The sequence below is a fragment of the Antrostomus carolinensis genome, unplaced genomic scaffold (genome assembly GCF_000700745.2).
Source record: "Antrostomus carolinensis isolate BGI_N321 unplaced genomic scaffold, ASM70074v2 scaffold7153, whole genome shotgun sequence".
Lineage (NCBI taxonomy): Eukaryota > Metazoa > Chordata > Aves > Caprimulgiformes > Caprimulgidae > Antrostomus > Antrostomus carolinensis.
In genome coordinates this window covers 17,268-34,723 of record NW_010307748.1, presented here as the reverse complement: position 1 = coordinate 34,723, position 17,456 = coordinate 17,268, and the positions used below count along the sequence as shown (strand labels likewise).

General features: G+C 43.8%; 1 protein-coding gene across 1 annotated transcript in view; it reads right to left on the bottom strand.

Moving 5' to 3' along the window:
- Positions 1-17,456, bottom strand: part of LOC104523088 (teneurin-4) — a gene marked incomplete at both ends in the record, with an annotated part of 50,506 nt that overhangs the window by 18,885 nt on the left and 14,165 nt on the right. The window contains 2 exons of the mRNA XM_010165553.1: positions 3,433-3,605; positions 15,428-16,305. Of these exons, the coding sequence (XP_010163855.1) occupies positions 3,433-3,605; positions 15,428-16,305 (1,051 nt within the window). The remainder of the gene's footprint in view (positions 1-3,432; positions 3,606-15,427; positions 16,306-17,456) is intronic.

The following is a 17,456-nucleotide window of genomic DNA, read 5'->3' as shown; positions in this document are numbered from 1 at the left end:
ACCTGCTTTGGCAGGGGGGTTGGACTGGATGATCTCCTGAGGTCCCTTCCAACCTCTACCATTCTGTGATTCTGTGATGATTCTGTGATTGTTTCTCTCTTTCATCTTCTACCAGGAAGTAGGGAAAAGCTTGAAGCTCTCCATGAAATTCAATGGATGTGTGATGTACCCTCTGTGTCACACAAGCACCACAAAGGGGTTACAGTGGATTGTCACCAGCAGTGTGGTACAGTGTGGGGAATGTATTTCCTCCACTTCCAACATTTTCCCAAGAGAAGACTCTTCCTTGACTTTGGAAGGCATTTCTCAAGGGCTACATGAAAACCAAGGGCCATTGGATGCTGTATTTTATGTTGCTTTGGCTCTAGGGCACTAGTGCCCTATTCTGACCTTGACCAAATGCTCACTGTCATTAATCCAGAGGACAAAATCCCACAGAAGTCCTGAGGTACCTGTTAGCTGTAGAGGCTCCTAAATCCATCCTACAGGAATCTGTAGCCTTCTGAAAATGCCTTCTCAGACCTCATCTGTTCACAGTGTGATCCAGGTTTCTTGAAAGGTTCACCAAAGATTTATGAAAGCTGGTGAGAGTTCTGAGTCCAGAAGGAAAATGCACAAACACCTCTCATGCAAAGGGAATCTGCAACGTGTGTTTTGCCTGGAGAACAACAGGGCGAGCATGATGCTCATAGAATCAAAGAATCATAGAATCACTGAATGGTTTGGGTTGGAAGGGACCTTAAAGATCATCCAGTTCCAACCCCCCTGCCAGCAGCAGGGACACCTTCCACTAGACCAGGTTGCTCAAAGCCTCGCCTTCAACACTTCCAGGGAGGGGGCATCCACAACTTCCTTGGGCAACCTGTTCCAGTGTCTCACCACCCTCACAGTGAAGAACTCCTTCCTAATATCTCATCTAAACCTCCCCTCTTTCAGCTTAAACCCATTTCCCCTTGTTTTGTCATTAACTGCCCTTATGAAAAGTCCCTCCCCAGATTTCTTGTAGCCCCTTCAGGTACTGGGAGGCTGCTATAAGATCTCCCCGGAGCCTTCTCTTCTCCAGGCTGAACAGCCCCAACTCTCTCAGCCTGTCCTCACAGCAGAGCTGCTCCAGGCCTCGCATCATCCTGGTGGCCTCCTCTGCACTGGCTCCAGTAGCTCCATGTCCTTCTGCTGTTGGGGGCTCCAGAACTGGAGGCAGCACTGCAGGTGGGGCCTTACGAGAGCGGAGTAGAGGGGGAGAATCACCTCCCTTGACTTTGCTGGCCATGCTCACAGACTTTGAGAACAGCTCCAGCTCCATTCACAAGAGAAGCACTTGGAAGGCAATTTAATTTTAGTTGTGTTCAATACAGCCCTTGTTTCAGTTTCTACAGGGCTGCTATGAACAAACAGCTGCCTCCGTTTGGGAATTCACAGTCTCTAAGACCTGTGGGAAAGCCACCCTCAGCAGGTCGCAGGCCACCTTTGCTGCAATGTGATCCACATCTTCATTTTAAGATAAGTGACTTTCTTTAGATCCAAACATTTTCGTAATTTTATACTTCTGAAGATGGTTAAGCTGTTTGTAGTTCTACATGTTCTGATGGCAAGAGTGCCCTGGTGCTGGAGGGCAGTACAATGAGATAATTGACCATGGCACCATTATGTAACTGTGCCTTCAGCTCGGGGTGTATAAATCACATTGCAGTCAATTATCTCACTAAAGGGCCCCCAACAGCGGGCTCTATTGCTTAATTAGGCTCTTGAGGTGAAGCCAACCTCGTGTCTGTGCAGTTGCCAGATGTCTTAATGCGAATGGATGAGATGGGGTGGGGTAGGTTGGATCTGCTTTGCAGTGTGAAGTAAAGACTAAGAAACTCATTGAGTTTCCCTGCAGGAACAGTGAGGATGGCTTGAAGGGGCTGGCACCCTCTCAGCTGCTCTCTCCAAAGGCAGGAAAAGCCATGTTCAAGCACAGTAGGCATTTTCTTTATAGGGAAGGGGAAGGAAATGTACATCCCAGAGATGTGGGAACAAATGTGACTCTGAAACAAGTTGGTCTCACTTGGTGCACTTTGTTCCTCACAAGGGGAAATGATGTTTGACACCCCATTGCCATCAGGCACAGAGAGTGAATGAGAGCTGGGGAGTGAAGAAAGCAAAGAGTCTGAAAGTCCCTTCCCTTTCTCCAAGCCCCAGGGAACAGGAATGATGGCTCACCCTGACCCTAAGGAGGCTTCAGCCTTCATATCCTGGAGATCCAGGTCGGCATGGTTTGTGCACTGCAACTTCTGCCCTCACCAGTGTAGTGCTCCCCTGTTATTCATTCCTCTTTTCTTTCACACTTCATCATCTTTTCCTCCACCTCATCAGTCATCCACTTCCTCACCTTACCATTACCAGAAGAACTATGCTCATTTCCAACAGCTACAAACCAGTCCTACCAGTCCTACCCTGGCTGCCCACTTCTCCTTTGTGCCTCTCCACACCAACTCTTTAGCTCAAACACAGACCTTTTGGAGACAGGGATGGATATTTTTTTTCTTAGAGGCTGCCTTGTGAATGTTTGAAAAGCCATTGAACAAAGAAACAGAGATCTCCAGCAACAAGTTGGAAACCTGTTCCAGGAGGAGAGTAACTTTTATGTTGGAAGCCATTAAGAGAACAAAGCAAAGCAAGTCCAGAGGAAGTCACGAGGATAATGAGAGGGTTGGAGCACCTCTCCTATGAGGACAGGATGAAAGAGTTGGGGCTGTTCAGCCTGGAGAAGAGAAGGCTCCAGGGAGAACTTCTAGTGGCCTCCCAGTACCTGAAGGGGCTCCAGGAAGGGTGGGGAGGGACTTTGTCCAAGGGCAGGGAGTGACAGAACAAGGGGTGATGGCTCAGAACTGGAAGAGGGGAGATGGAGATGAGATGAGATGTGAGGAAGAAATTCTTTGCTGTGAAGGTGGTGAGCCAGTGTCCCAGGTTGTCCAGAGAAGCTGTGGCTGCTCCTCCCTGGAAGTGTTGAAGGCCAGGCTGGATGAGGCTTTGTTCAGCCTGGTCTAGTGGAAGGTGTCCCTGCTGATGGCAGGGGAGTTGGCACTGGATGAGCTTTAAGGTCCCTTCCAACCCAAACCATTCTACGAGAGTTGGCTAGAAGCACAGCTGGAGTTATTCATCCCTTTTCTTAATAACAATAATGGTAATGGTAAGGACTGTGCTGCATGGTGGCTGCACTGCAAGGACACTGGCTGAGGATGAAACAGAAAACAGCTGCAGAGCTACCATGGCACTAGGGAATGTGGCAAAGTAAGTGTGAGCGTGCATCTGAACCAGCATGTGGGGAGCTCTGGGGCGCTGAGGATGCAGGTGATTTTTGGTGCTGAGGTTATCAAGATGATGCCTATTTCCTGATGGATAATTCATCACGTGTAGCTTGGCTGGTAGAGGGACAGTGGCCCAACTCACCTTGGAGCAGGGTGTAGAAGGCTCCTGATGCCGACAAATTGGTTGTTATTGTAACATCATCCTTGCTGGAGGTTTCCACCTGGACATGCACGGAGCTGTCGGTATCACTGCGGAAGCTGCTCACTTGGCCAGTAGGGAAGGTCACGTTGGTCAGGCGTCCAAAGCTGTCGTACCTGAAAGGGAGAATGGAGTGAAGGCAACAGCATCAACAGAGGAGTAGGATACAGGAATCATCCTACAAAGCACAGACCAAGTCTTGAAGTCTTCACTGAGATTTTTCCCAGAGAAAAACTCATTGTCAGTCTGTCAGACTATCTTGAATTTTTTGGCTACATGAGAAGAAAATCAAGCAAAGAACAGAAAATGACTAATTAAGTATTAGGCTGTATTTTAACAACATTTTTCTGGCTCTTACCACCTGCACTATGCTTCTTGTTTACAAGAGTAACTTTATTTCCCATCGACTCTGCTGTGACTTAGGGAAAAGCACTGTCCTGTGCATCCTGTCTAGCAGGACTAGGAGTTTCTGAAGGCCACCAACTGTTTTGTCTGGTCGTGTCCTGAGCTCTTCAGTGGGTGGTTTAATTTTTTTTGTTTGCTTTTGGTTTTGTTTTGTTTTTTTTTTTCTCTCTTATTTTAAAAGCTAATGTTAAGGTAGCAGCAAGGACCTGCCAGATTGGCCACATTAGGTAGAGAACTCTCCTTTGTGAATATGTTGTAGAGCTCTGAGCACAGCTGAGGCCCTCTTGTCTACCTTTTACTGTTCCTAGGACCATCTGGAAGGACTGATTTAAAAGTGTACAAAAGTAGTTTAGTTTTCACCCCTGCTGAGTTTTTGGCTTTTCCAGTGAGGGAGTCATCATAAGCACCATCTGGGAAGGTTTCTATGATGTGGACACCTGCCTACCAGGACCCAGATGAAATAAGTTACATGCACACAGGTCCCACAGCAGTTTACAAGTCAGGGGTTTATTTTTCAATAAAAAGGAGAAGCAGACACCTGTGCCTAGAGGCCTTCTGAATCGATGGAGCAAACACCCCATCCTGCCTCCCGTTTGCAGAAAAAAAGGTGCCCCTGGGTCACAGACTGAGCTAAGAGCAGAACGTTGGTTTCTGGGGAGCTTTTTAGTGAGGTTACTGTAGACTAAAATGGAGAACAGCAGGAAGTTCTGCTGCCTGGAGAGCTGTTGGATCTTCTGATGAGATGACCTTCAGGGAAGGGATATTTAAATAGTTAGAGAGAAAGAGTAGAAAAATTCCAGCAAAAACAATCAGTGATAAATGCTTGAGTTTTTCAAGTCCTGCCCACAAGGAAACATAACCTTTGGGGATGCAAAGTGAGTGGTGGGTGAGCAGAGAGGACTTGTTCTCCTTCCGTACCCAGTGATGAGGTTTGATGGAGCATGTGTCGTGTCCAGTGAAGGTCACTGTTCCTCAGGAAGATGAAGTAATGTAAGTGATACATTAAGGATAACAAGCTCATAAAACGTGGCTGGAGAGGCAAAGCCAAAAGAGATGAGCTGATTTAGAAAAGAGGAAACAATGAAGTGGGAAGATGCCACCCTGACAACTCCTGTTCTAAAAGGATTATAATTAATTGTTCACCATGAAAACTGAAGGTCTGACAAAAAGTAATCGGTCTGAAGTGAAACAAGGGAGATTCAAGTCAGAAACTAGAAAACATTTTCCAGGCCCATGGTTGTTCCCAGCAGAGGAGCAGATTGAGTTCTGGAAACCCCATTGCCTGACACCGTTAAGAACAAATGAGACACGTGTTAGAGAGCGTCTCGGTGCAGTTGATTGGACCTTGGAAGGAGCAGATAGTTGAGGAGATCTTGGTCCTCCTCTTCAGGATTGCTCTGATTGGCAATAAGACAACAGACTTCATCTAATAACAAAAACCCCCAAATCAAATGGAAAGGAAAGGAAAGGAAAGGAAAGGAAAGGAAAGGAAAGGAAAGGAAAGGAAATGGAAAAAGGAGAAAAGATAAAAAAATAAGAGAAAAAAGAAAAGAAAAAAGAAAAAAGAAAAAAGAAAAGAGAAGAGAAGAGAAGAGAAGAGAAGAGAAGAGAAGAGAAGAGAAGAGAAGAGAAGAGAAGAGAAGAGAAGAGAAGAGAAGAGAAGAGAAGAGAAGAGAAGAGAAGAGAAGAGAAGAGAAGAGAAGAGAAGAGAAGAGAAGAGAAGAGAAGAGAAGAGAAGAGAAGAGAAGAGAAGAGAAGAGAAGAGAAGAGAAGAGAAGAGAAGAGAAGAGAAGAGAAGAGAAGAGAAGAGAAGAGAAGAGAAGAGAAGAGAAGAGAAGAGAAGAGAAGAGAAGAGAAGAGAAGAGAAGAGAAGAGAAGAGAAGAGAAGAGAAGAGAAGAGAAGTAGAAAAAAAGAAGTCTTGAACTGGAACTCATGAGAGACCCAGGAGCAGCCATTGAGCTGGCTATGTACTATACAGAAAAATAAATCTGTGTCCTCTTCCATTCCCTTTTTTCCAGATTTGCACCCAGTGCTGGTACTTCTCTTGTGACGATATGCTGTCAGTGACTTAGTGTGAGGAAGGACTGGTTGAAAAGGTGATTTTTGCCCAGGTTTAATATTTAGTGTACAGTGACTAAGTGGGTGAGCTCATTGCAAGTGTCTCCAGCCTTTGGGTTTGGAGACACCATCATATGAGGTTTTTCTTGCCCACTGGGCAGAGAGGGAGGTAGGAAGGTAGAAGAAAGCATTTGGCCTTCAACAGTGTCAGCCTATCAGTCATGGGATTATCCATGCATGGGGGATGGAGCAGCCTTGCCCTTTCCCTCCAAGATCTCAGTGATCAGTCAGCCACTGGTGAAATGGAAAAGAAAGAAAGACAAGAAAAAAGAAAAAAAAGAAAGGGATGAATTCAGGACCACACTGCAGGAGTCTGGCAGAGACCAGTTAAAGCTTTTCCAAGAGGCTGGCAGCGCACAGCTTGGATCTAAACTGAATCTCCTTGCAAGAGCCAGAACTAAAGTGCTCTCAGCTCCAAGCGCTTTGCTCCGTGTTTGTGGCCATCCTGTTTGCACTGAGGTGTGTGTTTGGACTGTGCTTTCTGCACAATCCTCTGCACAGCTCCTCCTAAAACAGTGTGTGAGCCTTACACTGAAAACATCACAGGCCATATCTTTACCCCATCTGCTGAGATAGGACACAAGGGACATGATTTAGTCCAGTGATAGGACCAAAGGAAATGTCAGGAAGATGTGGCAGGGGAGGGTGAGGTTGGCCATGAGGAAAAGGTTCTTTACCCAGAGGGTGGTGGAGCCCTGGAACAGGCTCCCCAGGGAGGTGGTCATGGCACCAAGCCTGTCAATATTCAAAAAGCATTTGGACAACACCCACAGAAGACACATGGTCTCAATCTTGAGATTGTCCTATGCTAGGGCAAGAGCTGGACTTGATGATCCTTGTGGGTCCCTTCCAACTCACAACATTCTATGACTCTATGATTCTAGTCTCTCTAATGAGATGAAAAAACATTGTTATCATTAAAGGTGTGCTGTGTAACACCCCAAATTCTTTTTACCTTGACCTATAATCAGTAACATTATATATAAACCAGTTTCAACCATAAAAGAAAACTCAGATCTCTGAACTCTAGAGGAAGGTGGATCTGAATTTGGCACCTCTGACTTGGTGGTGTTAGCGACTGTAAGGGATTTATTTATACTGCCCTATTTAAATTACAAATAATGAGCTGCTCCTGAAATTGAGCCTGATTCACCTCTTAAAAATAATGGCACAAATCTAGATGTGCTGCACTAAGGGGTGAGCTTGGTGTAACAGAGGTGTGAGTGTGAAAGGAAGCAAGTCTACAGATTAGGGAACAAACGAGAGGTTCTAGGTGAACCTGCTTTGGCAGGGGGGTTGGACTAGATGATCTCCAGAGGTTCCTTCCAACCCCAACCATTCTGTGATTCTGTGAGAGCAAAAGCCAGGAAGGGAGCAGATAACTTGTTCATGTGATGGACATGGCTGCTATTTCATGTGCTGAGTCAATGTCCTGTGAGTCATAGGGTGTATCCCAATTGAACAACACTCAGCACCATGCTGAGCGTCAGCACAAACCCCATACTCCATGCAAGCCCTGTTTACATGCTCCAAAGAAAGCCTCAAAAACCTGTGGATACTCAGTTTAAGAGCCCCAAGCAGCAGCAGATACCCAGCTCCTTAAACTCCATTTCTGGACATCCATCTCCCTGCACCATCACAAATGATCCTCCACCTCTCTGCTGGGTAAATATTACATATTTGCAAAGGTGTAAATGGGCAAATATGCCAATAACCTCTGTCTGTGCAAAATGGGTTAAATTAGCACAAAAAAAGAGCGTGAGACAGTGTGATGGTGCCTAGACCTCTGTGCACACATTTTTCTTTTCAAGTGCAAATAATTAAATACAATAGTCATAATTTAATACATAACATTACACATTTTACAGCTGTACAAAACTCACACTACAGGGGAGAACTTCATCAAGTGCAGGGACTTCCATTTGGGACTTTGGGTTCCTGAAAAACAAGGCTCATTTTGGGCCAGAACAGTCTGAAATGATGTGCTGGAATTAGTTTAAGATGTCTGCACGTGTACATTAGATTTTTGGCACCTCCTTAATCACCCCATTAGCCTCTGTCAGAAATAACCTGGACCATCTGTGTTCTCTGCATTTGCAAGAGCTGCTGCACCTCTGCCCAGCAGTGAGGCAGGGACCTTCCAGGCAGTCACTTTGGAGGTGACAGCTCACCTATTTGCAGCTGCAAGGAGGTCATGCCTTCTAAAGGGAGAAATGTGAGAAGGCAGCACAATTAGATTGTTCCCATTTTTATTATTATTTTTAATTGGTGGCAGATGAAGTGTAAAACATTCATGTCCAGACAAACACTCCTTTTAGCACTGTGGTGGCAATGCAAAAGGAGGTGCTGGAAGCTAGTTAGTGTGGACACACACAGCGCTTTCCTCTTGGCAAGCAGTTCCTTTTTTTCTGTTTTGCTCAGGACTGGAGCATTTTCCCCCTTTTCCCTTGATTTAGATCGCACAGCACATACCTGATATCATCTATCACATAGCCACAGTCTCCCAGGACACATTAACTTGAAGGCTTCAACATCCCAAATAGATAATGTGCTTAAAAAAAATTAAATGAGTGAAATGAGTCGGTTCCTTCTACCGCTGCTTTCAGCCCTATAAAGGCATTTATAGGGCACATCCTTAGATGGAGATGAAGGCCAAGCAACTGGCTCTTGTGTAGCTGCAGATATTTGCAGTAAGATAAATCTCTCCTAGTCACCTCATTTTGCAGCTAAGCTGCACAGGCTTGTTTCCACACTCCTGGGATTTAGGGGAGGGCCAGTTTTCATCACAGCCTAAGACTCCTGTGTTCTCCAAATACTCTGAAAACATCAGAACGAAGGAAATCCTGAAACACAGGAGGGCACACAGCAGCCACTCGGAGCGATGAATCCATCACCTGCTAACACAGCTGCTGCCTCCCATTCAAACCTGCTGCAAAGGCTCCAGCACTCACAATTACAGCAATGATTATTAAGCCGGCAAAAGAAACCGTTGCCATCCATTCCCAATTGGAAACGTATTTAGCTAAGGTTCAATGCACAGAATTAAAATGGTATTTGGTGCTTATGAGGCCTAATTGTTAGCTTGTAAACATTCAGAGCTTTCATTTATCACATTACCATTGTGTAGAGACCTGGCCCTTGGGAATTAAAGAGAGCATCCTAAGTGCCGTCTATTCAGAAATCAATTCCTTGCCCGAGTCTCTGGCTTTCCTCATTTTAGCTTTTTTCACATTTCATCAGCCTTTTGAAACTACAAGTCAAATAGATTGGGGAAAAAAAAAAAAAAAAGCACTATAATAATATTGCATTTAGTGCCAAAGTATCCTAATGTACTTTGCAAACTATATTTTGTGTGTGATTACACAGACGTGCACCCGCCGCCTCGGAACAAGCTCGCCTCTTCACCGTTTTTCAAACAACATTAAACACAACATTAAAAATAAATCTCCAACAGACAAACCGATACTACTCAAATATGTATGAGGGCAAGTCCTCTCCTTAATGACACGAGGCCAGGTTGTAGCCACTGCCTGCAGAATTTTCTGACTGCCCAAATGAGAAGAGGAAGATTTCTCTCTCTCTAGCTTTTATGATACTCATAATTCCCTCGGTTCTCAACTAAACTGTGACACCAGGCATTCATTTCAGGCCAGGCCAATGGCTCAAAACATGACCTCACAACTTAGAGTACTGGAGAAGTACTATTTTATCATAGCACTTACTGGAGTTGCACAGTAACTTCTTCAGAGGAACAATTATGAGAATCTAATTATTTTATTGTGAAGAAATTGTGCAGCAAAGAAATCTTGCTAAAAGAGGATGGAGAGCAAAAGCCAAAGGTGTTCCTCATACTCCAGTCTGCTGCAGGAGCAGAAAGAGATTCTCACTTGAATTACTCTGAACCAAAGACACCACCAAATCCCATAAAACTCAGTGGTATGACCTGAGATATCATCAGGTGATAAAGGGACGTTATTAATGCAGTAAGCTAGCTTTTCTCTGAGTCAAGAGGTGGCTGCTCCTCTAAAGGTAATAAGTGTTATTTATCTCTGGTTTTGACTATGAAAAGAAAGGTTACGAAGCCTTTATACCAGCTACAAGGCAGACTGAGTCTGCATCTCACCATGGGGTGGATGCTGACCACAATGCCCAGTTCTGGTACCCCACTCACCCAGACCAGAGCATTGGTAGACACACCAAACAGTGCTGGTGCTGGGGTGGGACCCTTGCTGAGTCCTGAGGGTGGTTGGGAAGCCATCCAAGGTCCTCCTGCATGCTCAGTCCAGCTGGCTCCTACCTTCCACCCATTACAGTGTGTGAGGTTTGGCAGAGTTTGGCTCTCTGTAAAACAGCATCCTACGTTATGGGTCAAGGCTCCCCTTACTGCCCACCTGAAGATCTGGCTCCACGAGACCCTTTGCCCTCCAAGCAGCTGTGAGCTGTTTCTTGGGCAGTCCATGAAAAGGTTTTGAATTTCTGGGCTTGGCTGCAAAGATGTGTAAGTATTTTATTCTGTATGGGAGGAGGTGACCTTCAAAACTAATTGGGCACACAAAGGACCTAAGCAAAAGAACCTCATCTGGGCTAAATAGTGCAGAGAAGGTTTGACTTTGGCTCAGAGGGAAATTCAATTAACGTCCAGTGATACTATCTTAATCAGCTAATCAAGATAATTGCCGTATTCTTGATTTAAACAAATACATTAATAAGAATTTCTGGATTCTGGAGTAGATAAACAGCAAAGCTAAGAAACTTTGTAAAGGCTGGTAGCAATTTTTTCAGGTCAAGTGAAAAAGCAGCAACAAAAATGCAGCACGTAGTTACACAGCATCCTTTGTCTTTGACTTGAGGAGTTGAACAACAAGAAGTCGTTCCTCTGGCAGTTTTCAGATCAACTTCCTTTGCTGCTGATTATCACTGTCACAGGTTCAACGGGAAGGCAAGTCTTTAATCCAGTTACTGGACAAGCTGAGCTGCATTGCGTTAATTGACAGCAAATGTCAAGCCCTCTGCAGAGACAGAGAAGGTCTATATAATACTAAAACCCTCAAAGAAGTCTTAGATAGGCCTTTGGGGACAGGCTAATTACTGCAGGGAGCTAAGTTTCACTCTCAAAAGAAAGAGAAACTACACACCATTATATACTGAACATTACTCAACGCTAAACCCAATGAAGCAGGATTGTTACAGCAGGATTTGGGGTAGGATGTGTGAAAGGAAGAGTTGTAAGTGCTGGGAACGAGTCTGTCACCACCTGAAGACAGCACCTGTCTCCTCCTGCAGAAATGAAGGAAGAGCCAATGTCCCCACAGAGCAGTGGGGACAGACCTCCAGTATTGCATCAATTTATCCTGCCTCCTTCTCCTCTCCTCTCCTCTCCTCTCCTATCCTTACCGAATCCTCTCTTTTCCTCCTTTCTTTCCCAAAATATAAGAAATGAAACCCACATGAGTGGGGAATAATAACCAACTCTACAACTAATTGTATCCTCTTCTCTCCTCTCCTCTCCTCTCCTCTCCTCACACCAACGTGCCCATATATCACAGCTCTTTGCAGCCTTATGATAAAGGCTGAGAAATGCCCCGGTAAGAGCAACAACTCAACGAGAACCAGTGATGCTGGACATGTACACATGGAGTGTTGCAACTCTTGCAACACCATTGCTCTTTCATGTTGGGTGTCTGATTTATGGTGTCTGTAGACAGTCAGGTAAAAGTAAATCTTGTAAGGATGTTCTTCATGGGGCCACTGATGCAGTGTAAACTTGCCAGCTGAATTTACGTGTACTCTTAACTTTTTAAACAGTGGTGTGCAGCTTGTCCTGGCCCATAAACAACTCTTATGTGCTGTGAGATACATGAAGCTTTACCTCAGGGTCAGATTTGATGTCTTTATTTCTTTGGGCACAAGTAAAACAGAAATATGAGCTTCACCTTCTCTTTCAGCCAGGACTGAAAGCTACTCAGAGCACCTTTCAGCCACTCATGATCACAGGATTTCTCTAAATCACTTAAACTTCCCCAATCTAAAATTCCTGATGTTCTGATACAGAAACCAATAACCTGAAGGTATTGAATGTTGATTTGCTTTACACCATCTTCTTCGGCTTCTTGGATATCAAGGAACTTAGATTTCACCCTGACATGCCTGCACTCATCCCTGCAGTCTGTGTTTGACTCATGTAAATCCTCTGGCTGGTGAGAATATATCTTAAGAAAAACATCCAGAGTCATGATCTAAGATACCAAGAAATGGAGAATATACTGCTTCTCATGGTTGGTTGCTCTACCAGTTAGGTATTTTCAGCCTTAAAAAATCAGCCTTCCTGTCAACTTGAATGTCTCCAGCTTTGCTTTCCAGCCCCTTACCCTTCTTAAGCCTTTCTCTGCTAGATGAAGAGTCCTTCTGGAGGTGATAGTTCTGTGCTGACATGCTGTGATCTAGACACATCCTAGTCTTCTTCATGTTAAGATAAATAGATCAAATCTTCTTAGTTCTCCAGCATAAAGCACTTTCTCCCCATGAATGCATTTTTATAGTGTCTTTTTCTGCACAGCCTTCAATTTTCACTGTCCTTCAAAACCTGCAAACATCAGAACTGACAGTATTGGTCTCATCAGTGCTGTACAGGGACAAAATCAGCTTCCTGCTAACCAATACAAGTAGAGTGGGATGAGTACATGTATTAATTTTGTTCATCCAAGCAATGAGTTCGACAGATTTGCCATGGAATTATGCTGAGAGATCACACTGGAGGACCTGATGCTTTGCTCACTACAATCTGTGAGAGGTTGCAGAGCCCCGTTCTTTAGATTTGACCTGTTACATGTGTACCCTGGCATTAGACTGTGTAAGAACATATTTTGTTTAAACAAAACCTACTTTATCAAGCAATCAAAGTATCTTATCTTTATTTACTAATAGTCTCATTTCTTTCAGTTCTGATTTTATTTTTTTTTCCTGGATTATGAGTGGAAAACCTGGGTAAAATCAATCCCTGATGATTCACCAGAAACAACCCCATTGGATCATTCCCTAGTGCTGATTATCTTTTGAAAGCTATCAAAAGCAAGTTCTTGAGACATTTGATATGTACTTTTCACGGGCGAGAAGAAGAGCAGACTGATTTGCTTTCCAAGTCCCTAGTGGACAGGTTAGGACAGGATCAGATAGGATGGGACAGGACAGGATGAAAAGTGACAGTTTTCAATTCAAGCAAGGAAGATTTAGACTAAGCCTATAAAAAAGTCCTTTCCAACAATAACAATAAGATAGATAAAGAAATTGTTATCGCTTGTAATATTTATGAATAACTCAGATGACTTTGATAGGGTCCATTTGTCCAAATTGTAGACATCTACAATGTAAACATCTGTATCTGAGTTAATAATTCTGTGCTACCTTTACAAAGAGAAATTTTGAGAATACAACTCATCTCATGTTAAAGTAGATACCTGACACAAATCATAAGAAACTTACCTTGAAAGTGCCTGTTTCTCTCCACTGCCTACAAAGGGAGGCTGAGGTAACTAATTCAGATACAGACTTTTACCCTGTAGTTGTGTAAAGTTGCATCAGAATCTGTCAGGAACAGTTAAATAGCGATAACTGATCACAGGTTTGGATGAAATATCTCTGAAGACACACTCTCAATTCTATTTTCAGTGATGCTGTGCTATCACATAGTGCTGACTTGCTCTAGTCAAGATTTCCATAGTCTAACCACTGGAGAATACTGGCTTACATTTAGCTCTAAAAAGCTTTCTTATGACTCTTCTGAAGTGCATAAAAGGACCAGAATGATGACTTTCACAAATGCTCTATTTTGTTGGATAGCAAGAAATAATGGATCACTGTTATAAATATACCCATAGAGTAAGTTGGATTTTAGCTTCTGTCTCATTCTATCCCCTTTATATTTTCAGTCACACTTTTAAATAAAAGAACATGTTTGAGGTATAAATCTGACCATTATTAGCTGTAATGTTTAGTTTGCTTCACTGTCCGTGGCTACATCTGTTTTCAAGCACAAGAACTATTGGGTTCTTTGCAAAAAGAAAATACCTCCTTGATTTAGCACAATATAGCAGGCTTCCACTCTGATAGAGAAAAACACCCTATCTTTCCTCCCTAAAGCCTCCCTCAAGCAAATTCAATGTAAGAGATGGAAGGGTATTAGCTTTGATTCACTGAGGAATATTGCTCTGGTAATTGCAAGCAGAACATTGATGGAATGCAAATAACCTTTCAGAAGATTCATCACAGAGTTTCCATCAGTTCTTTTTGAGGAAAGAGCAGTAATAGTGAGTATTAAGCAAAGAAATTTGAAACTAGGCCTGGAACATTTTAAAGAAAGAACCAAAACAACCGCATGTCTAACACATGAATATGTGGGTTTAACCAGCTTTCCTTCCCTGAGTTTCTTGGGTTTTTTTCTCTGTTTTCTTTGTAATCTTGGGAACTGTCTATTATAGCCAAATCAGACTCTGGCAATGGGTCTATTATTATGGTAGCTGAACACTTCCATGTAACCATTCAAACCATATGTGAAATCATGCACTAAAAGGAGCTTTTCAAAGAGGCTAGACTTGAAAATAAAGATGAAACTAAGGAAGAGAGAGAGGAAAGGATTCTCAACAGAGGGATGAATTTGCAGACCATCCTTCTAGATGCCCTTCACTGAGTTACCTACTTTTTTCCTATTTGATATCAGAAGCGTGTTGTCTTCGTGGTATTTATACTCAGGGAATTCTTACCAGGAATACAAAAAAGAAGTACAAATCTTCAAGTCACTGCCCTCTCTGGGTTTTTCAATGCATCCTGTCTTCTCTCTGTTTACAGAACTCTTTGGGGCAGGGTTGGTCTTGAACTGAGACTAATTTACAGCTTAGTGAGGCCAGTTACAACAATAGAAACAGAGCAGTCCATTAATTACAGAATTGTTTTCTAAGCAAGCTGTCATTACTCATTGACAGTTGTCATTCTACATTAGCCATTTCAAACAGGCTCAAGAAAGACCCTGAAGCACAAGAAGTAGGTGAAAAGCTGTGAAAAAGAGGATCTGATGGAACTTTGACACTTCCAAGGCTTTCCAAAGCCAATCAAAATTCTCTGTCATGCAGCCTAAATCCCCCATCCCGACTATAGTTAAGGAGAACCAGGTGCCCAAATTACTTCACTGATTCAGAAAAACTCAGCAGAAACTCTGTCTGACTCTTGACTTGGTAAAGGGAGTTTATTTAAACTCTAACTTGTTTACTTCTAGTACGAAGTGTTTGTGTGAGATCTAATATTGCCTGTTCTGGCCATTTTATTTGGACAATAGTTGTGTTCAGGGAATTAAATTCTATCAGCCTTGCACGGTTCAGAGAACACAGCATGAAGTCAGCAGCATAATATTTGTAATATACTTACTCATAAAACGTTGTCCAACCATTTTCATTGCTTTTGGTGGCAAGAAGACCGGAGTTGCCGTGGTATGTCATCATGGCCACTTCATGCCCCTGTGTTGTTACACTCTTGAGTGCGCTGTTGGTACCAATTGTCACCCAGTAGACTTGGCCATCAGGTACTACCAGCCAGAGGGGCATCCCTGTAGAATCTCTTCGGATATTGACTAAGTTGCCATTATTGTCAGTGATCAGGGTTATATCTCCATCACCGGAATAAGTAAAATTATAAAGATAATCTCCAGTAGTAAGGCTCTGAGTATAAAGGTGCTTACCACTGGTGTCAAACAAGTAGAGTTCCTGGTCTATGGGTGAGGATAACTCATAGAGATTCTGCATGTTGAGGAATGGTTTGTTTTTCCGAATAAATCGGATTCGGATATTTCCAAGATCAGCGACATACAGCTCCCCATCTGCACACACTGCAAGGGAGGACGGCGCGTTGAGTTTGGCATCCTTGGCATAGCCATCGTCCCCAGAGAAGCAGTCACAGTTTGCATCATTCTTGCAGTCACAGCTGCTTGGTGCTCCAGCAACAAGAGAAATCTCACCGTTGGTGGTGACCTGCCTGATGCGGTTGATTTTTTTCTCATCGGTCTCAGCAATGTACAGAACCCCATTATGTGAGACGGCCAGAGCGGTAGCAGATTCCAGGGTGGCATGGATTGCCACCTTGCTAAGGAGAAAGTGATCCATACCTGGCACCTGGCAATGCATGGGCCTCCCGGCCACAATGCGCACCTGGTGGTTCTCAGATATCTGTAACACAACATTATTGTCCAGGACATAGAGCGAGTTGTCCATCGGGTTGACTGCCAGATCCGTGGGCCATTCTAGACGAACCTTAAGGGTAAAAGAACACAAGGAAATTATTCTAACAAGACCGTTTTTCATTGTGTGATTGCTCTAAATAAATCACAATGAGGATGTTTCACCATGGATTAAAGGGAGAAAGGGTAAAAGAAACCCAATAGTGCTTGGTGTGGTGGCCATTGAGGACACAACCCTGGTGTGAGTGAGGGGTCATAGCTCCCTGTCACATGGGGGCAACACACATGGACATCCCCACTCTGCAATGCAGCACTGGTGGGAGCAGGGAGAGGAGGAGGCAGACCCTTCTCAACTCTTGCACTGCACCATGGCTTCTCTCTGCTTCTCTACCTTGGTGTGAGGTGTCAGGGGCTGTGGGAAAGGGCAACAGTGCCCAGGGAATGCAGGAGCAAACAAGAAGACCCAAAGATTCAAATGGGATTTTCCCTCTCCGAAACAACCTATGCTCTTTGAATTGATGGACCCTGGACTTGATAGAAAGGACACAGAACTGGGAATTTTGTGTGAAGTACTATGAAATCAGTCAAACAAAAAAATGATCCTTTTACTAAAGGATTTTCCAGACAAATGGCCCAATTCCTCTGGGTAAATGACAAGGAGGGATAGACTCAAAACTGGCAGGTGTGACAACATGTGTGTATGTCCAAGTTATAACCAACTATTCTGTGATTGATGCTGCAAAAATGCAAAATAGCAATTCATAAGAAACTCGGGCAATTAAATTCATAGAATAAAATACTTGTGTCTTCACAGCAGTTTCCCCCCCCCTTTTTTTAGCATAATAGAATCATAGAATGGTTTGGGTTGGAAGAGACCTTAAAGATCATCCAGTTCCAACCCCCCCTCCTGTGGACAGGGTTGTCAACCACTAGATCATGCTGCCCACGGTCCCATCCAACCTGGCTGTGAATGCCTCCAGGGATGGAGAACCTGCCCACTTTTTGCTATTTTCCCTTCACGCCTGTTTTTTTTCTCTGTACCCAACAGAGTGATGTGCTGTGAGAGATCTCTGGGATCTGGGCACACTCAAGGCTGTGCAATCCCAGGATCTCCCTGTTTCTTTGCTGCAAACCTTCCTCTCCCACTGTCCATCTCAGTTTCTGCTGCTTCTCATTTGTCTGAGATGACTAAGTCTGGGGGGATATTTTGCATCTATGAGGTGG